The sequence below is a fragment of the Balaenoptera acutorostrata genome, chromosome 9, assembly GCF_949987535.1.
Source record: "Balaenoptera acutorostrata chromosome 9, mBalAcu1.1, whole genome shotgun sequence".
NCBI classification, from domain to species: Eukaryota; Metazoa; Chordata; class Mammalia; order Artiodactyla; family Balaenopteridae; genus Balaenoptera; species Balaenoptera acutorostrata.
In genome coordinates this window covers 51619517-51639707 of record NC_080072.1, presented here as the reverse complement: position 1 = coordinate 51639707, position 20191 = coordinate 51619517, and the positions used below count along the sequence as shown (strand labels likewise).

At 37.1% G+C, this 20191-nt stretch overlaps 1 protein-coding gene across 9 annotated transcripts in view; it reads right to left on the bottom strand.

The window, feature by feature from the left end:
* NUP98 (nucleoporin 98 and 96 precursor) overlaps window positions 1–20191 on the bottom strand; it is a 100938-nt gene that overhangs the window by 26998 nt on the left and 53749 nt on the right. For all 9 annotated transcript variants that reach the window (XM_007173645.2, XM_007173648.2, XM_057552382.1 and 6 more), the window contains 5 exons: window positions 10864–10980; window positions 9340–9638; window positions 7172–7285; window positions 6313–6451; window positions 741–918 (listed from right to left, as the gene is read on the bottom strand). In XM_007173645.2, coding sequence (XP_007173707.2) covers window positions 741–918; window positions 6313–6451; window positions 7172–7285; window positions 9340–9638; window positions 10864–10980 — 847 coding nt within the window. The remainder of the gene's footprint in view (window positions 1–740; window positions 919–6312; window positions 6452–7171; window positions 7286–9339; window positions 9639–10863; window positions 10981–20191) is intronic.

Genomic DNA, 20191 nt, shown 5'->3' with positions numbered 1-20191 from the left:
TATATTCAGAAGGGCTTCCATTATACTTGCCCTTGCAATCTTACAGAATTAGCTTCAAAAAAAAATAAAAAAGGAGAGATCAAAATACTTAAAGCACAATGAAATGTCACGTATCACACTTTACTGTTTTTTTCTAAGATTTAGATGATGTTTGGTGCGTGTACTAGTTGCTCATATAATTACTAACTTTCTATATTAATACAGGAAACCAAATCCAGAAGAGTCATTACTATTTTCGGTATATATGTATATATCGCGTGCGTGCGCGTGTGTATGTACTGCCTAGTTGTTCCCTACCTACACAAGGGCCTTCAACAAGCTAAATAATCCAAATGGTCTAGAAGAGAAAGAATCCACTGGACTAAACTATCAAGGAAGGGAGGAAGTCAACCTCTACATACCCAGAAATCTTTAAAAGAATAAAAATTATTTAGGAAGAGGTGATCTATCAAGAGACAAAAATTCTGCCTGATGTCCCCAATGATGCCACAAATTAGAAAAACACACCATAGAAGTATATCTAAATGGTCATAAGATGGGGTGTAGAACTTGAATCATGTGCTCAAAAAGTTTATAATAGCTCCTTACTGCTCTGGGGTTTAATGAGATGCGTAATTTGAAGCAAATTATGATGTATCTCTATATCTATTTCCTAATTTGTAGAAATAGAATTTAAAAAAGGATCTCTTCTAACACAGTTTATAACCACAGTTTATAAGAACTAGGTTAAATGACTATACCTTAAATACCCAAGAACCAGTTTCAGGACGGTACTCTTTGAACTGAGCTCCCTGTTTCCTTGAAACTGCTTCCAATCTTCCCTCATAGTTGATATCAGCAAGTCGATCTGGGCTCTTTATTAAACAACGAGATGTTTTATCTGTTGGCCAAACTCCATCCAATGTAACTTCAGCCTTCCTGTAATGTACAATCAAGTAAAGTGTAAATGTTTCATATTTTATGACCAGAAAGCCAAGTAACATGTATATACACAGCACATGTAGGTACCTGTGTTACTGTGGAATTATTCTGCAGGTGTTTCATAAACTTGAGTCCTGGCTCCTAAGGTAGATGGGCTTAAGAGTAAGGAATTACCCCCACATCAACTAGCTAAATATCTGGTTCAAGAGTGTCAAACCCCACTTACTTCAAACTACCATGGTACATCAATTATTTCCAATCCGATTTTTTTTTTTTTAGTAAATTTATTTATTTATTTATTTTGGGCTGCGTTGGGTCTTCATTGCTGCGTACGGGCTTTTCTCTAGTTGTGGTGAGCGGGGGCTACTCTTTGTTGCGGTGCGCGAGCTTCTCATTGTGGTGGCTTCTCTTGTTGCGGAGCACGGGCTCTAGACATGCAGGCTTCAGTAGTTGTGGCTCACGGGCTCTGGAGTGCAGGTTCAGTAGTTGTGGTGCATGGGCTTAGCTGCTCCGCAGCATGTGGGCTCTTCCCAGACCAGAGCTCAAACCCGTGTCCCCTGCATTGGCAGGCGGATTCTCAACCATTGCGCCACCAGGGAAGCCCCTCCAATCCGATTTTTTTTTTTTTTTGCGGGCAGGGGTTGGACCCTGCATTGGGTCTTCGTTGCTGTGCTGGGGCTTTCTCTAGTTGCGGTGAGTGGGGGCTACTCTTCGCTGCGGTGGCTTCTCCTGCTGCGGAGCACAGGCTCTAGGCGCACAGGCTTCAGTAGTTGCAGCATGTGGGCTCAGTTGCTCCGTGGCATGTGGGATGTTCCTGGACCAGGGACTGAACCCGTGTCACCCACATTGGCAGGCGGATTCTCTTTTATTTTTAATTATTTAATTATTTAATTAATTTATTTTTTGTCTGTGTTGGGTCTTCGTTGCTGTGCGCGGGCTTTCTCTAGTTGCGGCGAGTGGGGGCTACTCTGTTGTGGTGCGCAGGCTTCTCGTTGCGGTGTGCAGGCTTCTCGTTGCGGTGACTTCTCTTGCTGTGGAGCGCGGGCCTCAGTAGTTGTGGCACGCGGGCTCTAGAGCGCAGGCTCAGTAGTTGTGGCACATGGGCTTAGTTGCTCCGCGGCATGTGGGATCTTCCTGGGCCAGGGCTCGAACCCGTGTCCCTTGCACTGGCAGGCGGATTCTTAACCACTGCGGCAGGCAGATTCTTAACCACTGCGCCACCAGGGTCCCCAATCTGATTTTAGTAACACTTAAGCTATGCATCCTCGACCAAGTCCAGTGTTAATAGTCCAGTGCAAGGACCTAAGTCTTAGTGAAGGTCTTAAAGTGCTATCATACATAACAACAACAGTAATAATAGCAGCAACTACCATTAACGAATGCCTGCAGAATGAGGTATCAGGAACATCACAGTATTAACCATTAAATAATGAGTGTGAATTGATGATAATAACGGTAATGTAATCCTTCTAATAGCAATATTTGAGATCAAGGACTGTGTCCTATTCATCCAGTATGCCTTGCATTTAGTACAGTGATTACCACATAATAATAGATGACTTTTTTTAACATTAATTTTTACTGTGGTTAAAAAGGTATAACAGGGCTTCCCTGGTGTCACAGTGGTTGAGAACCTGCCTGCCAATGCAGGGGACACGGGTTCGAGCCCTGGTCTGGGAAGATCCCACATGCCGCGGAGCAACTAGGCCCGTGAGCCACAACTACTGAGCCTGCGCGTCTGGAGCCTCTGCTCCGCAACAAGAGAGGCCGCAATAATGAAAGGCCAGCGCACCGCGATGAAGAGTGGCCCCCGCTTGCCACAACTAGAGAAAGCCCTCACACAGAAACGAAGACCCAACACAGCCATAAATAAATAAATAAGTAAATAAATAAATTGTAAAAAAAAAAAAAGGTATAACAAAAGTTATCATCACCATTCTACTGTCTGTTTCTATGAATCTGACTCTCTACATGCCTCAAATAAGTTGACTCATACATTATTTGTCTTTCTGCAAGCAACTGGCTTATTTCACTTAGTATAATGTCCTGAAGGTTCATCCGTTCTGTAGCGTGTGTCAAAGTTTCCTTCCTTTTTAAGGCTAAATAATATTCCACTGTGTGTACATACATTTTGTTTATTCACGGACACTTGGGTTTCTTCTACCTCTTGGCTATTATGAACAGTGCTGCTATGAATATGGGTGTGTACATATTTTTTCAAGACTATTTTTCAATTCTTTTGGATATATACTCAGAAGTAGAACTGCTGGTTCATTTTTAATTTTTTGAGGAACCACCATACATACTCTTTCCCATAGCAGCTACACCACATTTTACATTCCCACCAATACACAAAGGTTCTAATTTCTCCACACTCTTGCAAAAACATGTTATTTTTCTTTTAAAGTAACCTCCTAAGGGGTGTGATAACTCACTGTGGTTTTGATTTGCATTTCGCTAATTATTATCAATGTTGAGCATCTTTTCATATGCTTGTTGGCCACTTGTTTATCATATTTGGAGAATCATGTATTCAAGTCCTTTGCCCATTTTTAATTAGATTTTTTTTTTAAATGGTTGAGCTATAGAAGTTCTTCATATTCTGGATATTAACCCCTTATTAGATACATGATTTGCTGGCTTTTCCTTCTGTTGATTATGCCCTTTGATGTACAAGTTTTAAATTTTGATGTAGTCCAGTTTGTTTATTTTTACTATTTGTTGCCTATGCATTCAGTGTCGTACCCAGGAAATCTTTGCCATATATGTTGTGAAATATATTCTAAGAGTTTTATAGTTTTAAGTCTTATGTTTTAGGTCTTTGATCAATTTTGAGTTCATTTTTATTTATGGCATAAGGTAAGGGTACAACTTCATTCTTCTGTTGTGGATATCCAGTTTTCCCAAAACCATTTGCTGAAGAGATTGTTCTTTCTCCATTGCATGGTCTTGGCAACCCTGTCAACATTTAACCATGTATGTGTGGGCTCTCTATTCTGTTCCATTACTCTATATATGTCTGTCTTTATGCCAGTAACACACTGTTTTGGTTCCTGTAGCTTTGTTTTTCAAGTCAGGAAGTGTGAGTCCTCCAGCTCTGTTATTTTTCAAGATTAGTCTGGCTATTCATGGTACCCTTGAGATTCTGTAAGTTTTAGGATCATTTTTTCTATTTCTGCAAAAGATGCAGCTGGGATTTTGATAGGGATTGCATTAAATCAGTAGACAGCTTTGGGTAGTATGGACAGCTTAACAATTTTAAGTCTTCCAGTCCATGAACATGGGATATCTATTCATTTATATGTCTTCTTCAATTTCTCTCCAGTGTTTTGTAGTTTTCAGTGTACAAGTCTTTTGCCTCCTTGGTTAAGTTTATTCCTAAGTATTTTATTCTTCTTGATGCTACTGTAAATGAAACTGTCTTAACTTCCTTTTCAGATTATTGTTAGTGTACAGAAACTCAACTGTTTTTTGCATGTTGATTTTGTACCTTGCTACCTTGTTAAATTTGTTTATTAGCTGTAAAGTTTTTTGTGGAATCTTTAGGCTTTCTACATATAAGATCACATCATCTGGGACTTCCCTGGCATCCCAGAGGTTAAGACTCCGCACTTCCACTGCAGGGGGCATGGGTTTGATCCCTGGTTAAGAAACTAAGATCCCACGTGCTGCACGGCATGGCCAAAAAAATAAGTAAGTAAAAATTTTTAAAAAAAGATCACATCATCTGTGAACAGAGATAATGTTACTTCTTTCTTTTCAATTTGAATGCCTTTTATTTCTTTTTCTTGTTTAATTGGTTTGGCTCGGGCTTCCGGCAGTGGCAAAAGCAAGCATCCTTGCCTTGTTCCTGATCTTAGAAGAAAAGTTCTCGGTCTTTCACTACTGAGTATTATGTTCACTGTGGGTTTTTCAAATATGGCCTTATTATGCTGAGGTAGTTTCCTTCTATCTTTATTTTGCTGAGTGTCTTTATAATGAAAAGGTGTTGAATTCTGTCTAGTGCTTTTTCTGCACTGAGATGATCATGTGGTTTTCTTCCTTCGTCCTTCGTAAATGTGATGCATTACATTCATCAATTTTTGTATGTTAAGCCATCTGTGCATTCCAGAAATAAATCCCATTTGGCCATGGTGTGTAATCCAATCGATGCAGTGTTGAATTCTGTCTGCTAGTATTTTGTTGAGGATCTTTACATCAATATTTATTAAAGATATTGGTCTGTAGTTTTCTTTTCTTGTAGCATCTTTGTTTAGCTTTGGAATCAGGGTAATGCTTGCCTCAAAGAATTAAAAAGTGTTCCTTCCTCAATTTTTGGGAAGAGTTTGAGGAGCACGGTGTAAATTCTTCTTTAAATGTTTGGTATAATTCACCCGTGAATCCATCTGGTCCAGGGCTTGGGTGAAGCGGGCACCAGGGCAGGGGGTATTGATTACTAATTCAATTTCCTTATTGATTACAAGGCTGTTCAGAGCTTCTATTTCTTTGTTTTTATTATTATTTATAAATTTATTTATTTATTTTTTGGTTGTGTTGGGTCTTCGTTGCTGCGTGTGGGCTTTCTCTAGTTGTGGCGAGCGGGGGCCACTCCTCGTTGTGGTGCGTGGGCCTCTCATTAAGGTGGCTTCTCCTGTTGTGGAGCACGCGTTCCAGGCACGCGGGCTCCAGTAGTTGTGGCACTCAGGCTCGGTAGTTGTGGCTCGCGGACTCTAGAGCACAGGCTCAGTAGTTGTGGTGCACAGCCTTAGTTGCTTAGCACGTGAGATCTTCCCAGACCAGGGCTCGAACCCGTGTCCCCTGCACTGGCAGGCAGATTCTTAACCGCTGCGCCACCAGGGAAGCCCCAGAGCTTCTATTTCTTCATGATTCAATCTCAGTGGGTTGTGAACATAAATGACTTTAATTATGGCCCTTTCACCTGGACCATTAGAAGCTAGTATCTCACACTAAAATACAGAGAAAGAGTTAAGCACAGTCACAGCAGAAACAAGAGAAAAATACTATTAAAAAGCATTTTCTGGGACTTCCCTGGTGGTCCAGTAGTTAAGAATCTGTGCTTCCACTGCAGAGGGCAAGGGTTCAATCCCTGGTTGGGGAACTAAGATGCCACATGGTATGCAGTGTGGCCAAAAAAAAAGTGTTTTCCAGAAGTTTTTGGAAACTAACCAATTGGACCTGAAGATATTAGGGAAAAGAAGTCAAAAAAGTCATACTATAGCATTTCTTTATCACTTATACTTTTAAATGAAAGTAGAGAAACAATAATCACACACACTATAGTAAGTCAGAGTCAAGTTGCAAAAAAATGTATATAATATGAATACATTTGTGTTAACAGAAAAAAATTGTGATTTAGCTGACTATTTTTAAAATATGGAAATAAATTCATACCTATTTAGCCCTTCACCCACAGGTGGTTTTTGGTTATCATCTAAGTAGACAATCACTTCTTTCCTTCGGATATGCACAATGTCATCTAAATTTAGATTTGTCAAATTCACATCTCCTTCAAAATAGATTGAACCATAACCTATAAATCAGAACAAACAGTTAAAAACTCATCCTGTATAGAGGGCAAATACCCATTTCATACTTCTAGTGATTATATAATCAGAAGAAGCAAGCAGCTTTAAACATTAATCAATATTCTAAATCACCCAGCAATTCCTTGAATGGGTTATTTCATCTATAATATGTATTAGAAGGTGACATCAAATACATTTATCTGATTTAACATGTACGTTTTTACAGCACTTAACGTTATCCTCAAAATAGCCTTGTAAAGTCTCTCCCCATATATCTGTATGGCTGCTACATAAACCACCCCTAACACCTAGCCTGTAGTATGAATTAAAATACTTGAGCCCTTCTTTTAATACAATACAGCAAGATGAGATTTTTCCCCAAGAAAATTTTATCTGTAATAATAATATGAAGTTGAACCTAAATATTACCCATCTCTTGTCAACTATTAATTTTCTCACTTAGTATTTCTTGCTGTTTACAGTATTTTAATTGTAGAAAATTGCAATGAGCCAAATACTTACCAAATACTTACAGTCTTTGTAAAGACTGTTACAAAGTTCTAGTCTTTTTTGTTACTTTTCAATCAAAGTGTCTATTCAGGCCAAGGTGGGTCCAAATGTAGGCAAAAAACAGATTTAGCTATCAAGAGCTTCCTTTACTTAATTACAAAAATAAAGTGAAGATCTCTGGCTTATACGCTACTAACTCTTAAATTCACACTCACCTTTACGACCAATAGTGAAGTCAGAGACAATGCACTCTCCTTTTTCACTGGTAACTTTAGCTAGGTCATCCATGGATGGAATAGTATAGTAGCCAACCTTAGTGAGAACGATACCTATGACAAAAGAAACAGAAAACACTAGTTGTGACTGACCTCAGGTAGAGGAATTTTCAGTAATATTTATTTCACTTTTTCCTTTTTAAAAGTTTTCTACAGAATGGATAATTTAAAAAATTACCTGAAATAATCAGTAAATATTATAAAAAGAGAAAATATATAGGAATAAAGCATTTTTCCAAGCTAGTTTTCTTTCTTTTTTTTTTTTTAATCTGCTTTTCTAAGAAACACTATTCCTAAGAGAAACCAAGTTTTTTTTAAAAAAACCTCATGGTTAAGTAAGTTTGCAGAACATGCACAAGATAGTATATTACAGGTTCTGAAAACTCACAAAACAATGAAATCTATTTACTTAATCCAGTGTTTCCAAGACTTATTTAACCACAGAACTTCCTTTTCATATGACACCTATTAATACTGCACTATGAAAGGCATTCCATAGAATACATTCTGGGAAAGACTTATTTTTTTCTTTTATTTTACACATGGAAGATGCCCAAACCCAGGTTTTTGGCTTATGCGGTAATTCAGTGGATTAGAGGTGGAGCTAAAACTCCAAACCCAATGCTTTTAGTTTTACATGTTATTGCCTTCTATAAACCTCTTGTATCTTTCAAATTTACATCCTCAAATTGAGAGCTAAAATCAAGATGAAAAATCCTACATGAGAAAGTCCCATAGACAAATGGAAACTTAAAGGACTACATTGATGTTATTTTAAAAAGTGCTAACTAGGCAGATTTCTGAAGAAATCAAAGAAAATATAGCATGGGTATGCTTATTCTAGTCACTCCTTGTTCCATTTATAGGAAGAGATCAGGCTAACTTGCTCTCTGAGAGGAAAGAGTTTAAGGCCAATATAAGATCAAATTCCAGCCTCCAGCAATGCCCACTCACATGCTTAACTTGCTTCTCTATGGGCAAGTTTTAGAGGGTTGTTAAAGTGTCCTTGAGAATGGAATTTTAAATTGGGAGGCGGCAAAAAAGGTCAGTGAGAAAACTAGAAACAATAAAAAAAAATCTAGACTGGATATTTAAGATGCAGTATTATAATGAACTCATGTAGATGTCTAAACACAAATATAGACAACATAGGATTCTTAATGTGAAAGTATAAAGTTGTTTCCTTAGGGCACCAAGTGACCAAAGATATATATGAAGGCAATAAGATAATTAGATATAGAACAAGTTTACAGACACATCAAGACAAACTGTAAAATAAATTAAAAAAAAAAAAAAAGACTAGGCAAAACTAATCTATGCGACAGAAACGAGACTGTGGTTGACTTCTTGAGATGGGGACACAAAAGAACTTTCCAGGGTGAAAGAAATGTTCTATCTCTTGATTGAGTATATATATGTCAAAATTCATTGAAATGAACACTTAAGATCTGTGCACTTCACTATATGCAAATTGTACCTCAGTTAAAAGGGGGGCAGGGGGAATGTAATGACATTTGTCAAAACCCAAATGAGATGTTAAGTCAACAGAGAAAAAAGGCAAACTTTAAGCATCCCATCAAGATACTTCAATCTTGTAGTTTATACTGTTTCATGGATTAGTGTGGAAAAACTAATCAGTTCATTGTTGGGGACAAAAAAGAAAAGCACAGAACTGAGGTGATAATAACCATAGCAACCACTAACATTTGAATGCCTATTCTAGTCAGGCATTTATGGTCTATACACTTAAACGAACTCAAATCTCAAAAATCTCATATGATAACACTACTATAATTTTAATTAAAAAACCAATTAACAATATGTGAGTTTATAAAGCTAGGAAAAATTATGAGGATAGTCTCTCTGGCTACAAAATTTGGGATATTTAAACTATACCAGGATAATTAATAAAATGAATTTTAACTACTCCAAAGGTACAAAAAAAAGTGAATTCCAAATCAACCAAAGCATCAGTGTGCAGTGTTTAAATGCAATAAAAAACATTTAGAAGTTCAAATAGCTGACTTCTATTATGTTGAAAATCAGTGACAAACAAGAGGTCTCATATGACTGGTAGGAGATTACTCAAGTGCCAATCTGAATCTGACCTGCTGGATGCATATGGTAAGCATTATTTTCTATTTCTTCTCGGTCATCCTGCAGTGACTCCTCATGAAAAGAGGTTCCTTCACTGCTTCCTTCCAGCCCATTTCGCAAGGCAGCACGCATGTTTAACGCAACAATGGTATCATCCACACTGTTGCTGCTGTTATGTTTATTTCCAGCACTCTCTGGGGTTTGAGGAATAGGTTTGGCAATAGGGTTGGTATAAAGATGTGACACAAGAGAATCTTCATCTCCATCCTGCTGATGGTTTTCATCGACTGGTTTGCTCAGAAAACTGAATCTGAAAAGGGAGAAAATAAATACTATCTTAGCCCCTTGAGTAGAAACAGTAGTAAAATGGTAACAATCAACCATTGCTAGGCTTTTACTAGCATCTGGCACTGTTCTAGGTAATTCCATGCATTAAAAATTCACTTAATACTTACGGTAAACCTGTAAGATAAGCTATCATTCTCTGTATTTTACAGAAAACTCGGACACAGAAAAATAACTTGCCAAGGTCACAAAGCTGTAAGTGCTAGAGTTGGGACTGTAACCCAGGAAATCTGGCTGTAGATTCCACAGCTTTAACTGACCTATTTTCATGAATGAATGAATCTGAGCATCACAATATTTAGTTTAAAGGGGGAAGGGGTGTCTACTATGTGGGGTCAAATAATCAGTGGTGAATTTCAAAATAAAAACCTGAAATTTTTTAATTTTTAATATTATAATCAATAAGGTATTAGATAATGATTCATTTATGAAAACTCAAACTAAAATTTTATCCAAAGAGAAAAAAACAGGAGTGCAAAGACATATATGCAAGGATTTTTCATTGAAGCATTATTTTGAATTTAGGAATACCAAAATAATCTAAATGTCCTCTAATAGAGAACTGATTGAATTACCTTACATTTACAATAATGGTTACAGACTCATTTAAAAAGAGGAGGCAGGTTATTCATATTGATACAGAAAGGTGTTTACAGTAAATGGAAATAAGCAGGTTACAGAATATTATTTCGTGCATAAACTCTACAATATATAAGAATATATTTATAAATAAATTTTTAAACTGTAAGAATACATACTGAACTCTTAAGAATTAGTGTATATACTTGTACTTCCTCCTTTATATATTTCTATACTTTTTTATTTTTTTGGTTTGGTTACAGTGACTGTGTATCACTTTAACAACCCCATCCAAAATGACATACATGGATAACAAAATAGTTTTGCAGAACTGAATCAGAAAAACAATAATTTTAAGGTCTAAAGTACTCAAGAAGCAACAACACAACATAATTTCTAGATGCTCATATGCTGTAATATTGGGTTGGCCAAAAAGTTCGTTCGGATTTTTCCATAAGCTGTTATGGAAAAATCCAAACGAACTTTTTGGCCAACCCAATACTTCTAACTTCATAAAATTTCATAGAACGAATAAATTCTAAGCTCAGAATCTTTTCTAAATGAGCACAAGGCCCTCTACCAGAAGTAACCCAAATGAGAATTCAGTTTACCTCTCTCCATTTTCTGGATAATCAGATGGTGAAGCTAGATCTTCTGAATCACGATTAACAGGAGAGAAGAGATTGCTATTGTTAAGGTTTTTCAAAACCAGCTTCTTAATGCTCTTCCTATAAGCAGAGACCAAAAGAAAAAAAAAGAAAGAACTCAGGCACACATAATTACATCAAAGACTATCTTAAAACCTTAAGTGGAAAGGGGCACTCTTATTCAATTCATATATATCTAAAATTGACCTAACAAGTTCAATTCACCAACTTATCCCATAAATACATAACCAGAACACAAGGTCTCAAATATATTACACTCTGGTGTTTGGAAGAATAAGCTAAGCACATAAAAACCAAGTAGGAAATCCCCTAGAAAATACTCTTCCCTTTCTGAACTCCCTGAGCATTTTGTTCAGACATTAGTTTACTAATCACACTGTAATATATTTCAATTACTTCTCTATATGTCTTTTCTCTCATTAAATATTTTTTCTTTTTTGGCAGTCAGGATTTATGACTGCTCCTGCATAGAACTTGGCACGCTGCCTTGAAGGGGAAAATAGGATAGATGTTTGTTGATTAAATGAGATAGGTTTCTTTAAAAAAAAGACAAGAAAGAGGAGTAAAATCCCCTGATATCCAATGATGGAAATGACCATGAATACCTAAAAAGTTCAAGTTTGTGTACAATAGGTTTATTTAAGGCAACAACGTCTACAGCATACAGGCTTTAAGTAGAAAAACCATATAAGAGATCTTAATCAACCTCCACTTAAAAAGTCACTGGATTACCTAATGCACTCTATTCCCTCTTTTAAAACAACCAACCATTGGGAATTCCCTGGAGGTCCAGTGGTTAGGACTGCATGTTTCTACTGCGTGGGTTTGATCCCTGGTTGGGGAACTAAGATCCCGCATGGTGTGCGGTACAGCCAAAAAAAAACAAAAACAAAGGAAAACAAAAAAAACCCCACCAACCAACCCGCCTTCCCGCTCCCCCACCGCCACCCCAAACCAACCATTAAGTAGTTAGGCCACTCTCTTATTTATTCTAGTCTCAACAACTGGGTTATATAGTAACAAACATCTAGTGTTTGTTCCTTACCTATGTATGCTAGTTATACTCCTTATAGTAATGATGTTATTAAATAAGTATTAAGCCAATAAAATAGGCACTTGACAATAAAAAATTATTATTTCCATGAAAAATAAAACTTGCCCTCCTATTAATGGTAGACTAGGTAATGGAGACTAATTCGCCTAGGAAGGATTACCAGAAAACTCAGAGCTCTTTCTAGGCATTAAGAGCCAACAAGATAGTAAAAAATGACTGTACCAGCAACCTGGGGGGACAGTGGTATGGGGAGGTGTCCGATATTTTGGGTTGCTTTTCTCCTGAAGACCTTTCTGATCCAAAGGGAAGGCTGAGAGGCTGATGGTGAACTTGACAGTCTTGTGGGACCAGGGAGGCAGAGATGAGTCTAGAGCCACCAAGGGGGTGGGTCACTAGTAATGCCACTCGTTTTGTGTTGGGACCTGAAAAGTCTCTACGCCTGGAGTTAAGAAAGAACTAAAAGTAAAAAGCACATGGTCCTAAGTTCAGCTATGACTCATCTCAATAAGCACTGTCATAAAAAAAAAAAAAAAAAAAACTCTGAAGGTCAATATCATCATCCTTGAATTCCAGTTACTGCCACAGTTTTCTTCAAAGGAGATAAATGGCCAATAAGCACATAAGATACACAACGTCATAAAGGGAATGCAAATTACAAGCAAGAGGTACCACTTCACTCCCACTAGAATGGCTGTTATAAACAAACAGACAAACCAGAAAATAACAAGAGCTGACAAGGATATGGAGAACATTAAAACATTGTGCACTGCTGGTGGGAATGTAAAATGGTGCAGCAGCTATGGAAAACAGTTCGGCAGTTCTTTCTTTCTTTTTTCCTTTATTTTTTAACATCTTTATTGGAGTATAATTGCTCTACAATGGTGTTAGTTTCTGCTTTATAACAAAGTGAATCAGCCATACATATACATATATCCCCACACCTCCTCCCTCTTGCGTCTCCCTCCCACCCTCCCGATCCCACCCCTCTAGGTAGTCATGAAGCACTGAGCTGATCTCCCTGTGCTGTGTGGCTGCTTCCCACTAGCTACCGATTTTACATTTGGTAGTCCATGCCACTCTCTCACTTCATCCCAGCTTACGCTGCCCCCTCCCTGTGTCCTCAAGTCCATTCTCTACATCTGTCTTTATTCCTGTCCTGCCCCTAGGTTCTTCAGAACCAATTTTTTTTTTTTTTAGATTCCATATATATATGTGTTAGCATATGGTATTTGTTTTTCTCTTTCTGACTTACTTCACTCTGTATGACAGACTCTGGGTCCATCCACCTCACTACAAATAACTCAATTTCGTTTCTTTTTATGGCTGAGTCATATTCCATTGTATATATGTGCCACATCTTCTTTATCCATTCATCTGTCGATGGACACTTAGGTTGCTTCTATGTCCTGGCTATTGTAAATAGAGCTGCAATGAACACTGTGGTACATGACTCTTTTTGAATTATGGTTTTCTCAGGGTATATGCCCAGTAGTGGGATTGCTGGGTCATATGGTAGTTCTATTTTTAGTTTTTTAAGGAACCTCTGTACTGTTCTCCATAGTGGCTGTATCAATTTACATTCCCACCAACAGTGCAAGAGGGTTCCCTTTTCTCCACACCCTCTCCAGTGTTGTTTGTAGATTTTTTTGATGATGGCCATTCTGACCAGTGTGAGGTGATACCTCATTGTAGTTTTGATTTGCATTTCTCTAATAATTAGTGATGTTGAGCATCCTTTCATGTGTTTGTTGCCAATCTGTATATCTTCTTTGGAGAAATGTCTATTTAGGTCTTCTGCCCATTTTTGGATTGGGTTGTTTGTTTTTTGGATATTGAGCTGCATGAGCTGCTTGTAAATTTTAGAGATTAATCCTTTGCCAGTTGCTTTGTTTGCAAATATTTTCTCCCATTCTGAGGGTTGTCTTTTAGGCTTGTTTATGGTTTCCTTTGCTGTGCAAAAGCTTTTACGTTTCATTAGATCCCATTTGTTTTTTTAAATTAAATTAATTAATTAATTAATTAATTTATGACTGTGTTGGGTCTTCGTTTCTGCGAGGGCTTTCTCTAGTTGTGGCAAGTGGGGGCCACTCTTCATTGCGGTGTGCAGGCCTCTCCTTATCACGGCCTCTCTTGTTGCGGAGCACAGGCTCCAGACGCGCAGGCTCAGTAATTGTGGCTCACGGGCCTAGCCTGCTCCGCGGCATGTGGGATCTTCCCAGACCAGGGCTCAAACCCATGTCCCCCGCATTGGCAGGCAGATTCTCAACCACTGCACCACCAGGGAAGCCCCCTGTTTTTGTTTTTATTTCCATTTCTCTAGGAGGTGGGCCAAAAAGGATCTTGCTGTGATTTATGTCAAAGAGTGTTCTTCCTATGTTTTCCTCTAAGAGTTTGATAGTGTCTGGCCTTACATTTAGGTCTTTAATCCATTTTGAGTTTATTTTTGTATATGGTGTTAGGGAGTGTTCTAATTTCATTCTTTTACATGTAGCTAGCTGTCCAGTTTTCCCAGCACCACTTATTGAAGAGGCTGTCTTTTCTCCATTGTATATTCTTGCTTCCTTTATCAAAAATAAGGTGACCATATGTGGGTGGGTTTATCTCTGGGCTTTCTATCCTGTTCCATTGATCTATATGTCTGTTTTTGTGCCAGTACCATACTGTCTTGATGACTGTAGCTTTGTAGTATAGTCTGAAGTCCAGGAGCCTGATTCCTCCAGCTCCATTTTTCTTTCTCAAGATTGCTTTGGCTCTTCGGGGTCTTTTGTGTTTCCATACAAATTGTGAAATTTGTTGTTCTAGTTCTGTGAAAAATGCCATTGATAGTTGGATAGGGACTGCATTGAATCTGTAGATGCTCTGGGTAGCATAGTCATTTTCACAATGTTGATTCTGCTAATCCAAGAACATGGTATATCTCTCCACATGTTTGTATCATCTTTAATTTCCTTCATCAGTGTCTTCTAGTTTTCTGCATACATACAGGTCTTTTGTCTCCTTAGGTAGGTTTATTCCTAGGTATTTTACTCTTTTTGTTGCAGTGGTAAATGGGAATGTTTCCTTAATTTCTCTTTCAGATTTTTCATCATTAGTGTATAAGAATGCAAGAGATTTCTGTGCATTAATTTTATATACTGCTACTTTACCAAATTCATTGATTAGCTTTAGTAGTTTTCTGGTAGCATCTTTAGGATTCTCTATGTATAGTATCATGTCATCTGCAAACAGTGACAGCTTTACTTCTTCTTTTCTGATTTGGATTCCTTTTATTTCTTTTTCTTTTCTGATTGCTGTGGCTAACACTTCCAAAACTATGTTGAATAATAGTGGTGAGAGTGGACAACCTTGTCTTGTTCCTGATCTTAGCGGAAATGGTTTCAGTTGTTCACCATTGAGGACGACGTTGGCTGTGGGTTTGTCACATATGGCCTTTATTATGTTGAGTTAAGTTCCCTCTATGCCTACTTTCTGAAGGTTTTTTTTAATCATAAATGGGTGTTGAATTTTTTCGAAAGCTTTTTCTGCATCTATTGAGATGATCATATGGTTTTTTTCCTTCAATTTGTTAATATGGTGTATCACATTGATTGATTTGCATATATTGAAGAATCCCTGCATTCCTGGGATAAACCCCACTTGATATGGTATATGACCCTTTTAATGTGCTGTTGGATTCTGGTTGCTAGTATTTTGTTGAGGATTTTGCATCTATGTTCATCAGTGATATTGGCCTGTAGTTTTCTTTCTTTGTGACATCTTTGTCCGGTTTTGGTATCAGGGTGATGGTGGCCTCATAGAATGAGTTTGGGAGTGTTCCTCCCTCTGCTATATTTTGGAACAGTTTGAGAAGGACAGGTGTTAGCTCTTCTCTAAATGTTTGCTGGAATTCGCCTGTGAAGCCATCTGGTCCTGGGCTTTTGTTTGTTGGAAGATTTTTAATCACAGTCTCAATTTCAGTGCTTGTCATTGGTCTGTTTATATTTTCTCTCTCTTCCTGGTTCAGGCTCGGAAGGTTGTGCTTTTCTAAGAATTTGTCCATTTCTTCCAGGTTGTCCATTTTATTGGCATATAACTGCTTGTAGTAATCTCTCATGATCCTTTGTATTTCTGCAGTGTTAGTTGTTATTTCTCCTTTTTCATTTCTAATTCTATTGATTTGAGTCTTCTCCTTTTCTTGATGAGTCTGGCTAATGGTTTATCAATTTTGTTTATCTTCTCAAAGAACCAGCTTTTAGTTTTACTGATCTTTGTTACTGTTTCCTTCATTTCTTTTTCATTTATTTCTGATCTGATCTTTATGATTTGTTTCCTTCAGCTAACTTTGGGGGTTTTTTGTTCTCCTTTCTCTAATTGCTTTAGGTATAAGGTTCTGTTGTTTATTTGAGATGTTTCTTGTTTCCTGAGGCAGGATTGTATTGCTATAAACTTCCATCTTAAGAACTGCTTTTGCTGCATCTCATAGGTTTTGGGTTGTTGTGTTTTCTTCATTGTCATTTGTTTCTAGGTATTTTTGATTTCCTCTTTAATTTCTTCAGTGATCTCTTGGTTATTTAGTAGTGTATTGTTTAGCCTCCATGTGTTTGTATTTTTTTTACAGATTTTTTTCTGTAATTGATATGTAGTCTCATAGTGTTGTGGTCGGAAAAGATACTTGATACAATTTCAATTTTCTTAAATTTACCAAGGCTTGATTTGTAACCCAAGATATGATCTATCCTGGAGAATGTTCCATGAGCACTTGAGAAGAAAGTATATTGTTATTTTTGGATGGAATGTCCTATAAATACCAATTAAGTCCATCTTGTTTAATGTATCATTTAAAGCCTGTGTTTCCTTATTTATTTTCATTTTGGATGATCTGTCCATTGGTGAAAGTGGGGTGTTAAAGTCCCCTACTATGATTGTGTTACTGTTGATTTCCCCTTTTATGGCTGTTAGCATTTGCCTTATGTATTGAGGTGCTTCTCTGTTGGGGGCATAGATATTTACAAATGTTATATCTTCTTATTGGATTGATCCATTTATCATTAATGTAGTGTCCTTCTTTGTCTCTTGTAATAGTCTTTATCTTAAAGACTATTTTGTCTGATATGAGAATTGCTACTCCAGCTTTCTTTTGATTTCCATTTGAATGCAATATCTTTTTCCATCCCCTCACTTTCAGTCTGTATGTGTGCCTAGGTCTGAAGTGGGTCTCTTGTAGACAGCATATATACAGGTCTTGTCTTTGTATCCATTCAGCCAATCTATGCCTTTTGGTTGGAGTATTTAATCTATTTACGTTTAAGGTAGTTATCGATATGTTTGTACCTATTACCATTTTCTTAATTGTTTTGGGTTTGTTATTGTAGGTCTTTTCCTTCTCTTGTGTTTCCTGCCTAGAGAAGTTCCTTTAGCATTTGTTGTAAAGCTGGTTTGGTGGTGCTGAATTCTCTTAGCTTTCACTTGTCTGTAAAGGTTTTAATTTCTCCGTCAAGTCTGAATGAGATCCCTGCTGAGTAGAGTATTCTTGGTTGTAGGTTTTTCCCGTTCATCACTTTAAATATGTCCTGCCACTCCCTTCTGGCTTGCAGAGTTTCTGCTGAAAGATCAGCTGTTAACCTGATGGGGATTCCCTTGTATGTTACTTGTTGTTTTTCCCTTGCTGCTTTTAGTATGTTTTCTTTGTATTTAATTTTTGATAGATAGTTTGATGAATATGTGTCTTGGCGTGTTTCTCCTTGGATTTATCCTGTATGGGACTCTGCGCTTCCTGGACTTGATTAACTATTTCCTTTCCCATATTAGGGAAGTTTTCAACTATAATCTCTTCAAATATTTTCTCAGTCCCTTTCTTTTTCTCTTCCTCTTCTGGGACCCCTATAATTCAAACGTTGGTGTGTTTAATGTTGTCCCAGAGGTCTCTGAGACTGTCCTCAATTCTTTTCATTCGTTTTTCTTTATTTTGCTCTGAGGTAGTTATTTCCACTATTTTATCTTCCAGGTCACTTATCTGTTCTTCTGCCTCATTTATTCTGCTACTGATTCCTTCTAGAGAATTTTTAATTTCATTTATTGTGTTGTTCATCATTGTTTGCTCTTTAGTTCTTCTACGTCCTTGTTAAACGTTTCTTGTATTTTCTCCATTCTATTTCCAAGGTTTTGGATCACCTTTACTATATCATTACTCTGAATTCTTTTTCAGGTAGCCCGAACAGTTTGGCAGTTCTTAAAAGGTTAAGTATAGAATCAATGTATGACCAAACAATTCCAGTCCTGGATATATACTCAAAGGAATTGAAACCGGGACTCTGATACTTGTACACCAACATTTATAGCAGCACTATTCACATAGCTAAAAGGTGGAAACAACCCAGAAGTCCATCAATAGATGGAATGGATAAACAAAATGTGGGTTAACCATACAGTGGAATATTATTCAGCCTTAAAAAGAAATGACGTTTTGATACATGCTACAACTTAATGAACCTCTAAAACATTATGCCAACTAATGAGAACATACTGTATAGCACGGGGAACTCTACTTAATGCACTGTGGTGACATGAATGGGAAGGAAGTCCAAAAGGGAGAGGATATGTGTATATGTATGGCTGATTCATTTTGCTGTACAGCAGAAACTAACACAACATTGTAAAGCAACTATACTCCAATAAAAGTAATTTAAACAAATAAAATAAAACATTATGCCAAGTAAAATAATCCAGACATGAAAAAAAGAATAAATTCTGTATGATTCTCTGTATATGAGGTATCTAAAATAGGCAAATTCTTACAGACAGAAAGTAATACAGAGGTTAACAGGTTAACAGGTTTCTTCTGGGGGAAGAAGAAAATAGGGAATTATTGCATGGCAGGTACAGAGTTTCTGTTTGGGATGATGAAGTTCTGGAGATACTGGTGGTGATAGTTACACAATATTGTAAATATACTTAACACAACTGAATTGCAATTGTACATAACATAAATTTTACCATTTTAACCATTTTCATGTATATTTTACCACAATAAAAATTAGTAAGTAAAAAAACACAAGTAATTCAGGCACACATTTGTAAAAGCTGTTAAATATTAAAATAGATAAATTTAGGAAAACTGCAGATGTGTTCATATACGTTTTTGTGATACTGGAGGTTAAGGAAATAAAGTAACTGAAATATCCAAACCAAATAAATCACTATGTATGTAGAAGACCTAAATGATTAGCAAGCTTAGTTTAATTTAATATCACCATACCCAACAATTATGGAATAAATATTCTTTTCAAATACACATGGAATGTTTATGAAAACTAACTGTATGTTGGACTATTAAAGCAAGCCACAAGTTTCAAAGAACTGAAATCACCTGAAGTACTTTTTTCTTTTGCACATAAGCTAGAAATCAGTAACAAAGAGATAACTTAAAAATCTCCATGTTAGGAATTTATATTCTTGAATAACCCAAGGCTCAAAAAACCCCATGAAAATCAGAAAACATTTATCATATAATTATTTTTTGAACATTAAGAGTACTCCATATCAAAACTTGTAGAGTACAAATAGAGCTGAACTAAAAGGGAAATTTACATCTCTAAATGCATATATTAATATTTGAAAAGAAGGAAAGTTGAAAATAAAAGCTAAGCATCCATTTAGACAAAGGACAGAAAATTAAATACCATAAAAAGAGGGGGGAATGGACTTCCTTGGTGGCACAGTGGTTAAGAAACCACCAATGCAGGGGACACGGGTTCGAGCCCCAGTCCGTGAAGATCCTACATGCTGCGGAGCAACTAAGCCTGTGCACCACAACTACTTAGCCTCAGCTCTAGAGCCCGCGAGCCACAACTACTGAGCCCGCACACCTAGAGCCCATGCTCCACAACAAGAGAAGCCACCGTAATGAGAAGCCTGTGCATCGCAATGAAGAGTAGCCCCCTGCTCGCCACAACTAGAGAAAAGCCCATGTGCAGCAACAAAGACCCAATGCAGCCAAAAATAAAATAAATTAAAAAAAATTTTTTTAAAAAGAGGGGGGAAGGGACTAAAAATAAATATTAGTGAAAATATGATAAATACAATTAAAAATTAATGAAATAGGAATCAGACTCGAGAGCAACAATAATGCCAGAAGTTAGTTCTTTGAAGTGGTCAATAAAACTGGTAGATCCCTGACCACATTGCTAAAATGAGAAGGCACAAAATACCCACATGTCAGGAATGAAAACACAGACATCC